Source organism: Rhipicephalus microplus, chromosome 6, assembly GCF_043290135.1.
Source record: "Rhipicephalus microplus isolate Deutch F79 chromosome 6, USDA_Rmic, whole genome shotgun sequence".
NCBI classification, from domain to species: Eukaryota; Metazoa; Arthropoda; class Arachnida; order Ixodida; family Ixodidae; genus Rhipicephalus; species Rhipicephalus microplus.
Window position 1 is genome coordinate 104,646,061 of NC_134705.1, and position 13,740 is coordinate 104,659,800.

Below are 13,740 nucleotides of genomic sequence, written 5' to 3' on the forward strand. Positions count from 1 at the left end.
GAAATAAGGAAAGCCACGTGGTGCGTCTTCTCGTACTTGGCTTGGGAGCTTGATCGGAACATATTGAAAGTTTCAGCAGACGAACAAGTAGTTATTCCACCATGTGTGCAGTATACTAGTTTTTAAAGACGGTAACAAGTGAGTACCCGAATGCTTTTTTCATCATTAAAACATACCAGAGTGAGTTAAACTGGCCTTATATACATATAAAATGCACATATTCTCAGAGTGAACCAAAACAAGTACTCAAAATGAAAAACTAGTACCTGCAACTGACAAGAAATTTTAGCAGCATCGCATTTGAATAATCGCAGCAGTAAAATTACGTGCACAAAACTACGGAATCGATGCATGTTCCATAACGTAGAAATTAAAGCGTAGTTCATTGAGGTAGCCCCATCCTACTTTAGAACATATTGCATTAGGCGCTGCAGTGCCTTTAAAAGGCCACTAACTTTCAAAGGCTACTGCGATGCTTCTGTTTCCGAAATTTCAACCTTGTACTGTTTTAAAACACACCGCGTACAACCTGAAACAACCTCGCAGAAACTAAGATTTTGTATAATCGGGGTAACTAGAAAAATCTCACGATAAAATTGTGGATAACGATGTCAAAATGATATACACAATTTTTCTTCTGAACATATAGGCGTTCCTCATATTAAATTTTAGTTCAACACTATTTTCAGTTTTCACCGTCCTCGCACCTAATTCCTGGTCCAAGTGGGGTGAGTATTTCATCCCAAGATGAACCACGTTACTTTTTCTGGTTAAATAAGGGTTCCACAATGTCTTAATTGTGATATTGAGTCTTCACTCACAATACTTTAGCGGACAATCACACTGCTATTAGTGTTGTGTTACCTAAAAAAAGTATGCATTACTTGTTTAAAGCAGAAGAGTAAAACAATCGTAACAGAAACAACTGTCGGTCTTGTGAAAAACAGTCATCGTTCTCATTAGTATGTGAGCCAACGTTAAGCTTTCTGTGATTGCACACCATGTGTGCAATCACAGAAAGTTCTTCGCGAACTTTTGCCAATATTTCGTGCCATGCCGTCTGTGCGGCAAGGCTTAAGTGATAAAATTCAAATACAAGAGTATGCACTAGCAGAGGGCTTTCACGAAGTCTTGTTTTGACAAAACTGTGCATGAAGGGTAAATGCGTCCTGGGGTTGACGTTTATTTGTTTTCGCTTGCAGTGACAGACGTGCGACCAATATGCACAAGTTAACAACGTTTGTTGAACACAAAGATATATATATTTATAATGAGCGTTACAAATGCGCTACATTTACTCCATTAAAATGTTCACGCCAGGGTAGCTTATTGGTGACGGTTCACAAAGGCTGACAAAAAGTGTGACGGATGTTACTTTAAAAATGATTGCATAGTTCAAGCCATTACGTTTCTAAATAATTATTTATTCCGCAGAGGCATCGGTTGCAGACTCTCGGCTGCTCAATATTCATGGGTCCATAAATGCAGGGACGTTTGTTTTGATAGTTCAATGACAAGATTGAAAAAAAAGTCACAGTGTTGCTGCAAACGCGAAAAAAATGAATGTGAAAGCAACAAAACGGTAGGTCGCACACAAAATGGCTAAGCGATTTGGATGTTCCCCTCGAAGTCCACGCCCAAATGACAACCTGAACCATACTCACAGGCACAAATGTACAAGATTAGGTGTCTCAGTTGTTACTTTGCTGTGTCTAAATAGCGCGGATTTTTCGCCAACAGAGCCTGTGCAACGACTGCAGTGACCTTCCTGTGCCTGGTAACGACATCATAATTGTTCTATGAAAAGCCCGAGGCCAGCCAAAGTGTACGATTTTCCCCACCATGAGATAAGAGCGCGTGAGGGAACGTTTACCCCATTCCCTGCGCGGGGCAAATCATGCATGAGAGATGAGAGCACGGACCACTGCATCGTGACAATGTGGCGACGCACGCCAATAGCACCACTTTGCTGGTCATGCTGAAAACACGATAGCTCCCCCGAGCTTCTCGTCAGCAGCGGTAAGTGGTAGATATAAATAGCTTGCCATTTGATCGTTGAAGAAGATGCTCCTCTCGAGTTTAGGGGTTAAAAAAGTCTCGCTTTCATGATGCAGAAGTCCCACGCTCGATCCCACATGCCAGATTATTCGTCTCAGTATTTTTTTTTCTCGCGTTCATATAAATATAGATACGCATACATATACGGTGAGTGACGGTGACCCCGATGCCAGCGGCAAAATGCAGCGGAGAGGGTCCATATTGTTACGAGAAGGAGACCGACTCGGAGGGGTAGTCAGAGATGTATTTACAGGCGGTTAAGCGAGCAGCGCCAGCCACAGAGATTAGCTCGCGCGTCTATATGCTTTCTCTTCTTCAACTTCCTGCACTGGAACGTAGCATGACCCCCGGCGGCGGAGACACCGCCCCGGTGCTTCAAAGGTCAATCATTATCTGACGCATTTTTGTAGGGCTTGATTCGCGAGACGTGTACAATATCACTGGACCGCACAGCAGATGATGATGAATAAATGGGGCTTATCTCGTAGGTGAGAGGTGTTACTTGAAGCAATATACGGTAGGACCCCGTGTAATCAGATTGAAGTGTTTCTGATAGGCCTAGCCTACGATGAGGGGATCAGAGTAAAACGAGGGCACCGGGAGCGAAATGTACGTCTCTGTGTTCCGCATCGTACCGACCGCATTGGTTGGTTTGCGACGCCATCAGCTGAGAGCGAGCGAGCTGACGGGCATGATCGGCTCGCGCTATCGCGTCGCGTGAATACTCGCTGGTGGACGAGGTGTGAGCTGAGATAACTGTGTCCAGTGGTAAAATTGGCTCTCTTCAGTACAATAAGTAAAATGGCGAAAAGCCCGCTGTGTCGTGACGGGAGGAATTATACGCTAAAGTTGCGTAGGGTTAGGCAAGGTCCCAGTCTCGGTGGTCGGGCGACACGTACATAGCGAGCATATTTGTTAGAGTACGGTTAAATCGTTCCGTGAGGCCATTTTTTTGAGGATGGTAAGCGGTTGTCAGTGTATGTTGCGTGGAACAAGAACGCAGAATGTCGGCGATGACATGGGATAGAATTGTACGGCCACGGTCTGTGAGAAGCTGTCTCGGAGCACTGTGAATCAATATAACGTCCCGTAACAAGAAGCCAGTGACGTCTGTTGCACAGCTGGTCGGTAGAGCTCGCGTAACAGCGTAGCGTGTAGCGTAGTCTGTAATAACTGTAATCCATTTGTTTCCCAATGTTGGTTTCCCATTTGTTTCCCAATTTGTTTCCCAATGTGGGAAAAGGACCAAGCAGGTCTAATCCAACATATTAAAATAGTTCCGCGGGTATGTCAATTGGTTGAAGATGGCCAGCGGGTAGCAACAATTGTGGTTTATGACGTTGGAATTGGTAACACGTGGCGATGTATCGGCGTACCGTGCGAGCAAGGCCTGCCCAGAAGAAACGGCGCCGGACGCGCTCTTACGTTCGGGGTACGCCAAGGTGTCCAGCCGCTGGGAGCGTCGTGAAGCTTGGTGAGAACACAGCGGCTCAAATGCTTAGGCACAACAATGAGAAGGTCGGGCCCGTCTGGTCGGAAATTGCGACGGTATAGCACACCATATTGAATGACAATGTAGCGGACGAAAGCGTCATTTGGGGAGAATTCGACACGGCTGATGATGTCAAGCAGCACTGGACCGCGTTTCTGTTCTTCCCCAATACTAAGAAAGTCGGCCACTTACAAGATAGAGTTCTCCGTGGGCTCGTCAGTGTCCCCAGGATCGTGACAGGGTATCGGGAGATGCAATCGGCATCATGATGTAGGCGGCCAGATTTGTATACCACCGAATAGGAAAAATCTTGCAGGCGCAAAGTACAGTGACCCAGGCGGCCTAATGGATCTTTCAGAGTTGAGCCAGCAGAGTGCGTGGTTGTCGGTAACTACCGAAATTGGGCGTCCGTATAGGTAAGGTTGAAATTTCGCCACTGCCCATACAAGAGCCAAGCACTCACGCTTTGTGATCGAATAGTTACGTTCAGGGGCGCATAGAAGGCAGCTGGCATATGCAATAACGCAATCATGATCATGTTGTTTCTGAGCCTGCACTGCACCAATGCCATGTCCACTTGCATCTGTTCGGATTTCCGTAGGGGCAGCAAAGTTGAAGTGTGCCAGATTCGGAGTAGTGAGAAGAGTGATGAGAGTCGAGAACGCAGAAGCCACTTCGGAGCCCCATGAAAACGGGACGTCTTTCTTGAGGAGTGCGTAAGTAGCCTCGCTATATGCGCAAAATGTTTCACGAAGCGTCGGAAGTAGGAACAAAGTCCAGTAAATCTGCATTCATTCTTCGCAGATTGTGGTAAAGGGAAGTTTTTTATGGCGCTGATTTTTGCTGGGTATGGTTGTACGCCGTTGGCGTCTACTAAATGGCCAAATACTGTAATTTGATGGCGTCCAAAGTGACATTTTGAAGAATTGAGTTGCAGGCCAGTGCGACGGAAGATTCCCAAGATGGCTGAGAGCTCTATATAAGTTTCAAATGTTGGTGAAAAGACGATGACGTCGTCTAAGTAGCACGAACAGGTGGACCATTTGAATCCTCTGAGCAGGGAGTTCATCATTCGTTCGAAGGAGGCTGGAGCGTTACAAAGGCCAAAGGGCGTGACATTGAACAGATATAGACCATCGGGGGTGACGAATGCCGTCTTTTCACGGTCGATTTCATCTACCTCTATCTGCCAGTAGCCGGAACGAAGGTCTATGGAGGAAAAATAGTGGGACGCATGAACGCAATTAAGCGCATCATCTATTCGTGAGAGGGGGTACACGTCCTTTTTGGTATTTTTATTAAGGTGTCGATAATCAACGCAGAAACGCCATGCATTGTCTTTCTTGCGTACTAGTACTACAGGAGAAGCCCAAGGACTGCTTAATGGCTCAATGATATTCTTGCAGAGCATTTTATTGACTTCACTTTGGATAACGTGACGCTCGGTCGCCGACACCCGATATGGACGCCTTTGAATAGTATGTTCGTGACCAGTGTTTATGTGGTGGGTCATACCAGCAGCTTTCTCCAACAGACAGCCGCTGAGGTCAAAAACGTCGATATAGGAGAGAAGAACCTGGTAGAGCTCATCAGTCTGCTGCGGCGTTAAGTAGGAAGCAATCATCGGCTTAATAGCACTGTCGGAGCAAGTGGCAGATTGATGTTGAGCATGGGGGTCAGAAGAAGCGGCCATCGTGAAAACATTTTTCGCATTGTCTTCTAAGGTGCAGAGTAATGCCAAAGCAATCCCTTGTGGCAACACTTGAGGTGTCAAGCTGAAGTTCACAACTGGGAGCCACGTGGAATTTCCTGCGACGGACAGAATGGCGTGCGCTAATGTAATGCCGCGGTTTATGAGGACATCGGGGATAGAGGTCAGAACATAGTCACAGTCGGCGACTGGTGGCACTGAGACGAGCTCTATGAAGGTCACTGTCTGTGGAGGGAGGCGAGCGCGTACCGTTGTGCAGAGGCGACTCGGCCGTTGTGCAAGAGTTTCTGTTGCAGGCAAGTGTAGACGGAGACTACTCGGAAGACACTCTTCAGTCACCTTTACGGATGCTAGGTTAGGACTATGTTACACGCAATGCTCCCTCATAAGAATGATATCAATGAGATGAACGCCGAAGAGTTTACCCAGCTAGCAGAAGATGCCAGACAACTTGCCAGGTTGCGAATCACCAAACAACAAGACGACGATGCCGAACATAGCAACCTCCAGCACAGACCCGTCATATACAATGTGGACGACAATGTATGGGTCTGGACCCCTATTCGTCAGCGTGGGCTCTTCGAAAAGTTGTTGCGAAGATATTTCAGACCCTACAAGGTTCTGCGACGCATCAGTGCCGTCAACGAAGAGGTGGTTCAACAAGGTTCTGCGACGCATCAGTGCCGTCAAGGCGTGCAGTGTTCGAAGCGCCGCAGACATTCACCAGAAATTGTCCACGCGCTTCGGATGAAACCTTACTTTCAGTGACTATCTTTGCAGTTTTGTTTCGTTTCGCCTTGCTTCTCGAATGTTTAACATCGGGGCGATGTTTTTTTTTCAACAGGGAATAATGCCGCGCGTATGTGCCAGTAGTGGCGACAACGAAGCAGCGCGTGTGTCCTTGGCCGAGGGAAAAAGTAAAAAAAGTCGTTGTAGTCTTTTTCCTGCATATATGCGTCCCCTTCTAGAATTTGGATGTGTGTTATTCTCAAGTGGCCCAGCTTATCAGATTAAAGCTTTGATTGTTTTGAGTCTGAGGCCCTGCGACTATGGGTAGGGCTCCCTAAGTTTGTTGCGAACAATGTTTTGTTCCAGGAGGTGCGCTTACCAACCTTGCCTTGTCGATTCCGTAACCTGACGGTTCAGGCTTATCTAAAATTTTATAGCTATTCGGTAAGACGATCAGAATATGTATTCATTAACGACCCAGACTCTTTCTTTCTTGCTCATTGGCCACGTTTTCATACACCACAAATTATTTTGTCCAGAAGCAACTAGACAGAATAAACGTAAAAATTCGAGATATACCAGCAGCAAGCGAGTCAAATCAAATTCTCATCATAAAATACGATGACATTTTCCCCTGTTAGCCTGAATTGCAATCACACTGAGACCTGAATAGCCGCTTGCAAGATTACCTTGCACACGTGGAAACAAATAATGTAATAGCCATTTATGCTTCAGTAATAGATGGGAAGGCAGGAGTAGGTACTTACTCTACTTCACTTGACTGGTCGTTTTCAGTAAGACTACCAGACTTTACACCGTTTTTTGAAGCTTAACTTTTGGCAATTGTTCTAGCACTACAAAAACTTACTTTGGACGCCCACACTGCAATATTGATTACAGACTTCCTGTCTGTATGTACGTCACTGACAGCTTCATTCCAATCATATGCCTTAAGCACATTCCTTACGCTAATTCCTCCACAGCTTAAGCTCTCAAAACTATTATGGGTGCCTAGACATTGCGGGTTAGTGTTAAATGAAATGGCGAACTCACTAGCTTGAATGACATTAAATGACCCAATAGTCTCTGTGCTTCCGGTGCTGCGCAGTATAACGGCTATGAAATATCGAAAATTTGCCCTCAGGGCTGATGTCATAGAATCAGTAACACCATGCACTGAATTCAGACATTTGAAATTTCAATGGAAATCCGGCTGGTGTCATCCTAGACAACTAGAAGTCATGCTAACAAGACTGCGATGTCGTGTGCCCGCTTTGAATCTAAATTCACACAGGGCTGGTCTGGAAATGTCTCCCCTATGCAGCTTTTGTACAGATCTGGAATCAATAGACCATTACTTTTTGTCATGTCTTCGTTACACTCTATTAGGAAAACGTCTGCTTGACATGCCATTTGCTAACCTGGGGCTGCTCTTCACCATTGAGAATATACTCTTTTTTGGTGCTTCGGTTCTGAGCTACAGCCACAGCAATGCCTTTAATGCTGTTTGCAGCTATCTTGGTGAAACAAAACAAGTGCGGCTCTAAGTTTCAATTTGCATATTTGTTATTGTAATATCATTAGGCAAATTATAAACATCAATTTTAACCCTTTGTAACATCAATTTTAACCCTTTGTATCCCATTCTGTTCGTAGGCACAACAGCAAGCGTTTATTGGCTGACTCTGTATTAAAGTGTGCCAAAAAACACAGGAAAAACTATGTGTCCTTCAACAAGCCTTATTTATTGAAGAAAATGAACGTACACATATTTGTACGCTAGGAACACGAAGTCACGCAGTGTCGAACCTTTCAAAGCAGTTTACTGGTCCATCTTCTTCGACGCACAGGCACACCTTACACATCTTACACTCGAGCTTTGTTCTCCGTGAACACTGCGGTAGCTTGCACTTTGGGGCACTTTTCAGTGGCACTTTGACAGACAGATGATTTACTCCATCACCTGACGAAAGTAGGTACACCCGAAGCTCGGTTCGACAGCCAAATTTTGGTCAGAATACGGTCATAGAGGGGCGCTTCGTGTGACGTTTCCGACTTAATTAGCCCAAAGGTGACCTGAAGCTTCAATTCTGCGAGCTGGATTTTCGAATCCTTTATGGCGCGGTACGACAACCAGCTGTTCACAACAGCAAGGTCTAGAGGTCTAGCAAGTGAAAAATTATCCTCTTGGGCTACTTTTTCGTGTTCAACTCATTGCGGTAGAAAGAAAGCAGCTGGTTTGCTCTGTCGACACCACCCATCCTTTGGTTGTATACTCTTACCAAGCTTGGTCGAGAAACTTCAGTGTATGTTTTTGTTTTTTTTTGTCGTATCACCGGCAAACTCCCGCAGGACCTACACTATGGGTTTACGATCCAATCATGACGCTGCGGTTGTCATGCCAGTGACAAATAATAATACCACTGTCCTTTTCTGATCGGAAATCAAAGGATCCTCGGCCTTCCCCCTTCAGACATTTTTCGGTTTTTACGGGGCAGCGTTCAATTCTGCCATTACTCATGGTGGCTGTGCATCCTAATCCGCTACGCTTCATTTCCACTAGAAGATCTGCTGAAGCGAAGAAGTTGTCACAAAAGATTTCTTTCCGTTCACAGCTCTCAGAGAGTCGCGCAACAATTTTTTCCCCTTGCTCCGATGTTATTTGACAAATCCGTTAGGTCAATGACTAAATTATCTCCGCAAAACTCAACTTTGTAGACATAGCTGGATCTTCCAGCCAGTGTCCACACTTTCTAGCCCCACTTTTTAGGCTTTTTTTATGTACTCCTTGAGGCTGTGTTAGTCTTTGAATGGTATTATCATTTCATCCACAGCAAGGCAACCTTACATTTCCACAGCACCCTGTAAATTATAATTCAGCCAGTTGAGCAACGAATGGACCTTGTAAAGCTTGTCGTAGCCATCTTCTTCCTTTTTCTTCTCGGTGTCGTTGTTGCACGCGTTGAAAAGTGAGATTTTTTTGGCATGCAGTCCGCAATGCGGGATTGGCGCAATAACCGGGACCAGCCCATGCGCCTGAAAGGCATGGACACTTCGGACATGTACAGGACCATACCGAGAAATTTCCTCGTTTCTTCAAGCGTCACAGGTTTTACTCTCGTACGGTTGCTCTGGACCCGGAATCGGTTCGTTTCGAACGTAAGATGTTCGATCAAATTCTCTACCACCACCAGCTTGGTAAACATACTCACAGGCGTTTTAGTCTCTGCCGCAGAGACTTTTGGAGTTAGAATGCTAGTAGGAAAGCCTTCGTTGATGTCAAGGTCCTTCTTTACCCAATTCCAGGTCTTTTTTTATATTGTTATTTACAGTAGTGGACTCTTCGACATCAAGACCGTCGGTGTCTGACAAGCTAGACGAATCTGTCCCATTGCAATGTTGACTTGCGGTCCTTTCCGCCTGGTCATCATCGGAGCTTTTCAAATCGAAGCATTCGCTCCTAATTGGCCAGTCAAACAAAATTCTCTGTATTTCGGTGTCCGTTAATCCATGCCTGCAGAGAGAAATTTTGTTGCATTAGAAATCAAAAGTTCTTTTATGGTAAACCGCGGCGTTTTATAAAACGAAGCGAACGAAAAGCATCCCCACATACCAATCCGTGAAATTCAGGAGCACCGTATTCCTGACGGCAACATATGTGTGCGAAACACAGCATGAACGAAAAATAAGTACTTCTTTTCGGTTTTTTCTAGAGCAATTGACATCAAAATATTCCTTGTGAATTCCTATATTACACCAAAAGTATTTTAAAGGAAAAAAAGGCAGATAAATAGTGAGATATCACTGTAACGTGAAGGTGCTTACAGTGGCGGGCATTTTGAGGAAGACGACATTCTTCTTTGCGTTGTGGTATCGTTGGATGGATGGATGGATGGATGGATGGTTGGATATGGGTTTACCCTTCTTTAGTTCGGGCGGTGGCTAGCGCCACCAAGCCGTAATACTTAATGAGCCAAAAACTAGATTTATTTTTTTTCTTTGAAAAGTGAGTTTGAAGATTCGTGCTTTGCAGTGAAGAGTTTAATTTTCACTCGTGCCTAGACTTTAGCCACCAATCAGACAACCTCCTTCTAGTTAAGTCTAACCGCCTAAAGTCTATTTTGACCTCCCGGTCCCTAAACCCCAGTGCTTTGAAAAACTCTGCGCCATCATCCTGAACTATAGGGTGAAGCCCTTTACAGAACATTATCAAGTGTTCGGCAGTTTCTTCTTCCTCTCCACACCCACTGCATACTGTGTCTACCCTTCGTATTTGGCCCGGTAGGTCTTGGTTCGCTGTACTCCCGTCCTGGCCTCAAACAGTAGAGAAATACCCCGAGTATTATCATAGATCCTTTCCTTGGCAATTTACTGCTTAAAAGTTCGATAGATCTCCAGTGCAGACTTCTTAATCATGCCCATTCTCCACATGTAAGTCTCTGTTTCCTTCACTTTCTTCTTAACTGAGAGTTCTTTTTGGTTTGGCCACCTGCTGTTTTCTAAGTACTTACCAGTCAATTTCCTGGTTCGCTTCCTTCATTTCGTATCGACATTCTTCATGTACAAGTAGCTGAAAACCTTCCAAGCCCAACGCTACTCCCTCATTTCTCTCAATCAATTCTTAAATTTTATCTTGCTGCTAGCTTCCCTGCCCTCAAATGATGTCCATCGCATATCACCTTGTACTCCCTGATTTCGTGTAATCCCGCGAGCTCCCAAAGCAAGCCTACCTATTCCACGTTCCTTAATTTCTAATCTTGCTTGAACTTCTGATCTCATGCCCAAGACTGTATTGCCAAACGTCAGCCCAGGAACCATGACCCCTTTCCATATTCCTCTCACAACATCATACCTATTGTAATTCCACAGTGCCCTATTTTTCATCACTGCTGCATTCCTGTTACCTTTAGTCGTCACGTATATTTCCTGTTCCCTCAGGTACTTGGTCCCATTGCTTATCGATACGCCCAGATATTTGTATTTATCTGTTATCTCTAGCGTGACCTGCTGTATTCTAAGCTCACTACCTTCGTTGTCATTGAAAATCATGACTGCTGATTTTTCCTTACTGAATCTAAAATCTAACCTATCTCCTTCATTACCGCAGATGTCCACCAATCTCTGCAAATCTTCTTTGTTGTTGGCCATGAGCACTATATCATCTGCGTACATTAATGCTGGTAGTGCCTGATAAATGAGTTTTCCTTGTTTGACTAAAGAGAGGTTGAAGCCCAGTCCACTTCCCTCTAATTTGGCCTCTAATCCTTGTAGGTACATCATGAATGATAAGGGTGACAGGGGACACCCCTGCCTAAGCCCCCGCTTTACCTCTGCAGGCTTGGATACCTGTTTTCCCCACTTTATAACTACCTTGTCACCTTAATAGATATCCTTTAAAAGATTAGTGACTACATGTTCCACGCCTAGTGTGTCCAGTATTCCCCACAATTCCTCTTGAACCACGCTATCGTGCGCTCTCTTGATATCCAAAAATGCTAGCCACAGTGGTCTGTGTTCCTGTCCTGCTATTTCGATGCACTGCGTCAGTGAGAACAGATTGTCTTCCAACCTCCTGTGTTTCCAAAACCCATTCTGCAGTTACCCCAGCACCCCCTCATTCTCTGTCCATGCCCGCAGTCTTTCCTTTATATTCTGCATCGCCAGCCTGTAGAACACTGATGTCACTGTTATAGGACGGTACTTGTTTATGTCAGCTTTGTCCCCCTTTCCTTTATAGATCATGCTCATCCTGCTAAGTTTCCATCCATCCGGAACTTCACCATCGATTATTATTTTGCTCACTGCCTCTCTCAAAGCCTGCTTAGTTTTCGGACCTAATGTCTTTATTAGCATAATTGGAATGCCATCTGGGCCTGTTGATGTACTACTTGGAACCCTTGCCAATACAGGTAGTGCCATCTAGTAAGCATATTCTAAAGCTCAATTATAGCGCGAAATTCAAAAATAAAATTTCACTTTCGGGCGACACACAGGAGATTTTTCGTGCCATTTTATATAATGACAACATTTGTTTGCCACTGGGATACAAAGATTAAACGTGTTCGAAAAAACTGCAATTTCAATTCAAGATATACATTATTATGTCTGACCAAAATGGCAAACAATTTTGCACTCTTTATGTATTTACGTGTGCTTTATCCTCCTTCTGTTCGGATTACGTGTCATTCGAAATGCTTTAAATTTCATATCCTTGATTTTTCGGCCAATCTCCCTGAGTGGGCAAAAGCCATAGTGGAGGCATCATCATCATCATCTTCCTTTTCCTGCGATTGATAAAGCGTACTTGCTTGAGGCGCTTTGTGTGCTCGTGGATCCCGCGTCGTCACAATACTCAATAAAATTCTACACAAAGCACAGCTTATTATGCTCTTTGATAAGCAGAACCGTTATTTTAGCTTGTTGTATTGGATCTTGCTTTTAGTTTCTCCTAACTTTTTGCTTAAGCCTGGGCAATGCTAACTGAGAATTCCATAACGTGACAGCTGCTGAAGACAGTTAGCTATAATGCAAGCAATCCTGTACGAGTGAAGTCAGTCGAGCAAACTGATCGAAAACTGTTGCCCAAACGGCTTGGCTGTCCGTTTGTGCCGAGTGGGTCGGAGTAGCAACAGGGGAGTGTGCACACAGAGGTTTGTACTGTGTAGGTCCTGTTTTAGAGTGCCACAGCTGTGCTAACTCTTTATGTTTGCGTAGCCTCTCAATTTGCTTGGCTAGTGCTTCTATTAGAGCATCAATACCATCATGGGCATCATCTAATGTAGAGTGTACTTCATCTAAGTTGTGTTTAACCACAGAAGGGTACAGTTGTGTCTCGGCATCTTGTGTTTATTCTGCCGTGAGTACTTTGGCTTGTTCAGCAACAACTCCGAAGCGATTGTTAGTTTTTACTGTAAAGTTTTTATATAGCTTTTTGTAGCCCCACTGTGGCCTTCTATTTAGTCGGACAGATTATGTTTGTCATGTCTTGCTCACCGAATTTACATAGGCCACGTCAATATCGTGGTTCACCCTCTGGTGTGAGCCTTTCTGGGCCAATAGCAGGCTATGGAAAAATTGTCTGCATGTGTCCTTTTCAGTATCGTGGAATGAGAACCTCAATTTCTATCATTCATTGCGCTCTGGGAACAGTTACTTGCCGTAATTACGGCCTTTTCACTTGCGCAGAATGAAAAAAAAACATAGTGCGTTTCCATTCTGGGAATGGCCAAGCTGGTTAGTTTCATTCCTACAATTTTCCACGTTAAAAAGGCATCTGTTCGTAGCTTTATCAAGATAACAATAATTGTAACAACATAAAGGTGATGTCGCGAGATGCATAAGAACTGCAAAACCACGCTAAACGCGTTACCACCGTTGAGAGATACTAGCTTGGATACACTAGCTTGGTGACTTAGCGAAGAGTAGTACCACCACGCTACTCCTCGCCATAAGGGCAGGGCTTCCACTAACTATACCGATTGCAATGTCAGCACAATCTTTGGAACAAAAGTTAGTAAATATCTGGGAACACATGCAATTACTTGTTTTGAGTGTATTTTGCAATCTTCGCGGGGTCAATTTTCAGTAGTCAGCAGCTAGTAAAGCTTGAAAATTTTGCCTTTACTAAGTAGGAACACTTTCTTGGTTTTTTAACCAGATAATGATAAAGCCACCTACATTGCCAGATATTATGTAAACACCGCCGTATATCTGGAATACTAAGAAAACCATGAGAAAACATTTAGACCAG

At 44.4% G+C, this 13,740-nt stretch overlaps 1 protein-coding gene across 2 annotated transcripts in view; it reads left to right on the top strand.

Moving 5' to 3' along the window:
* LOC119185328 (uncharacterized) overlaps positions 1-13,740 on the top strand; it is a 147,465-nt gene that overhangs the window by 24,903 nt on the left and 108,822 nt on the right. For both annotated transcript variants that reach the window (XM_075866348.1, XM_075866349.1), the window contains one exon: positions 690-728. In XM_075866348.1, coding sequence (XP_075722463.1) covers positions 690-728 — 39 coding nt within the window. The remainder of the gene's footprint in view (positions 1-689; positions 729-13,740) is intronic.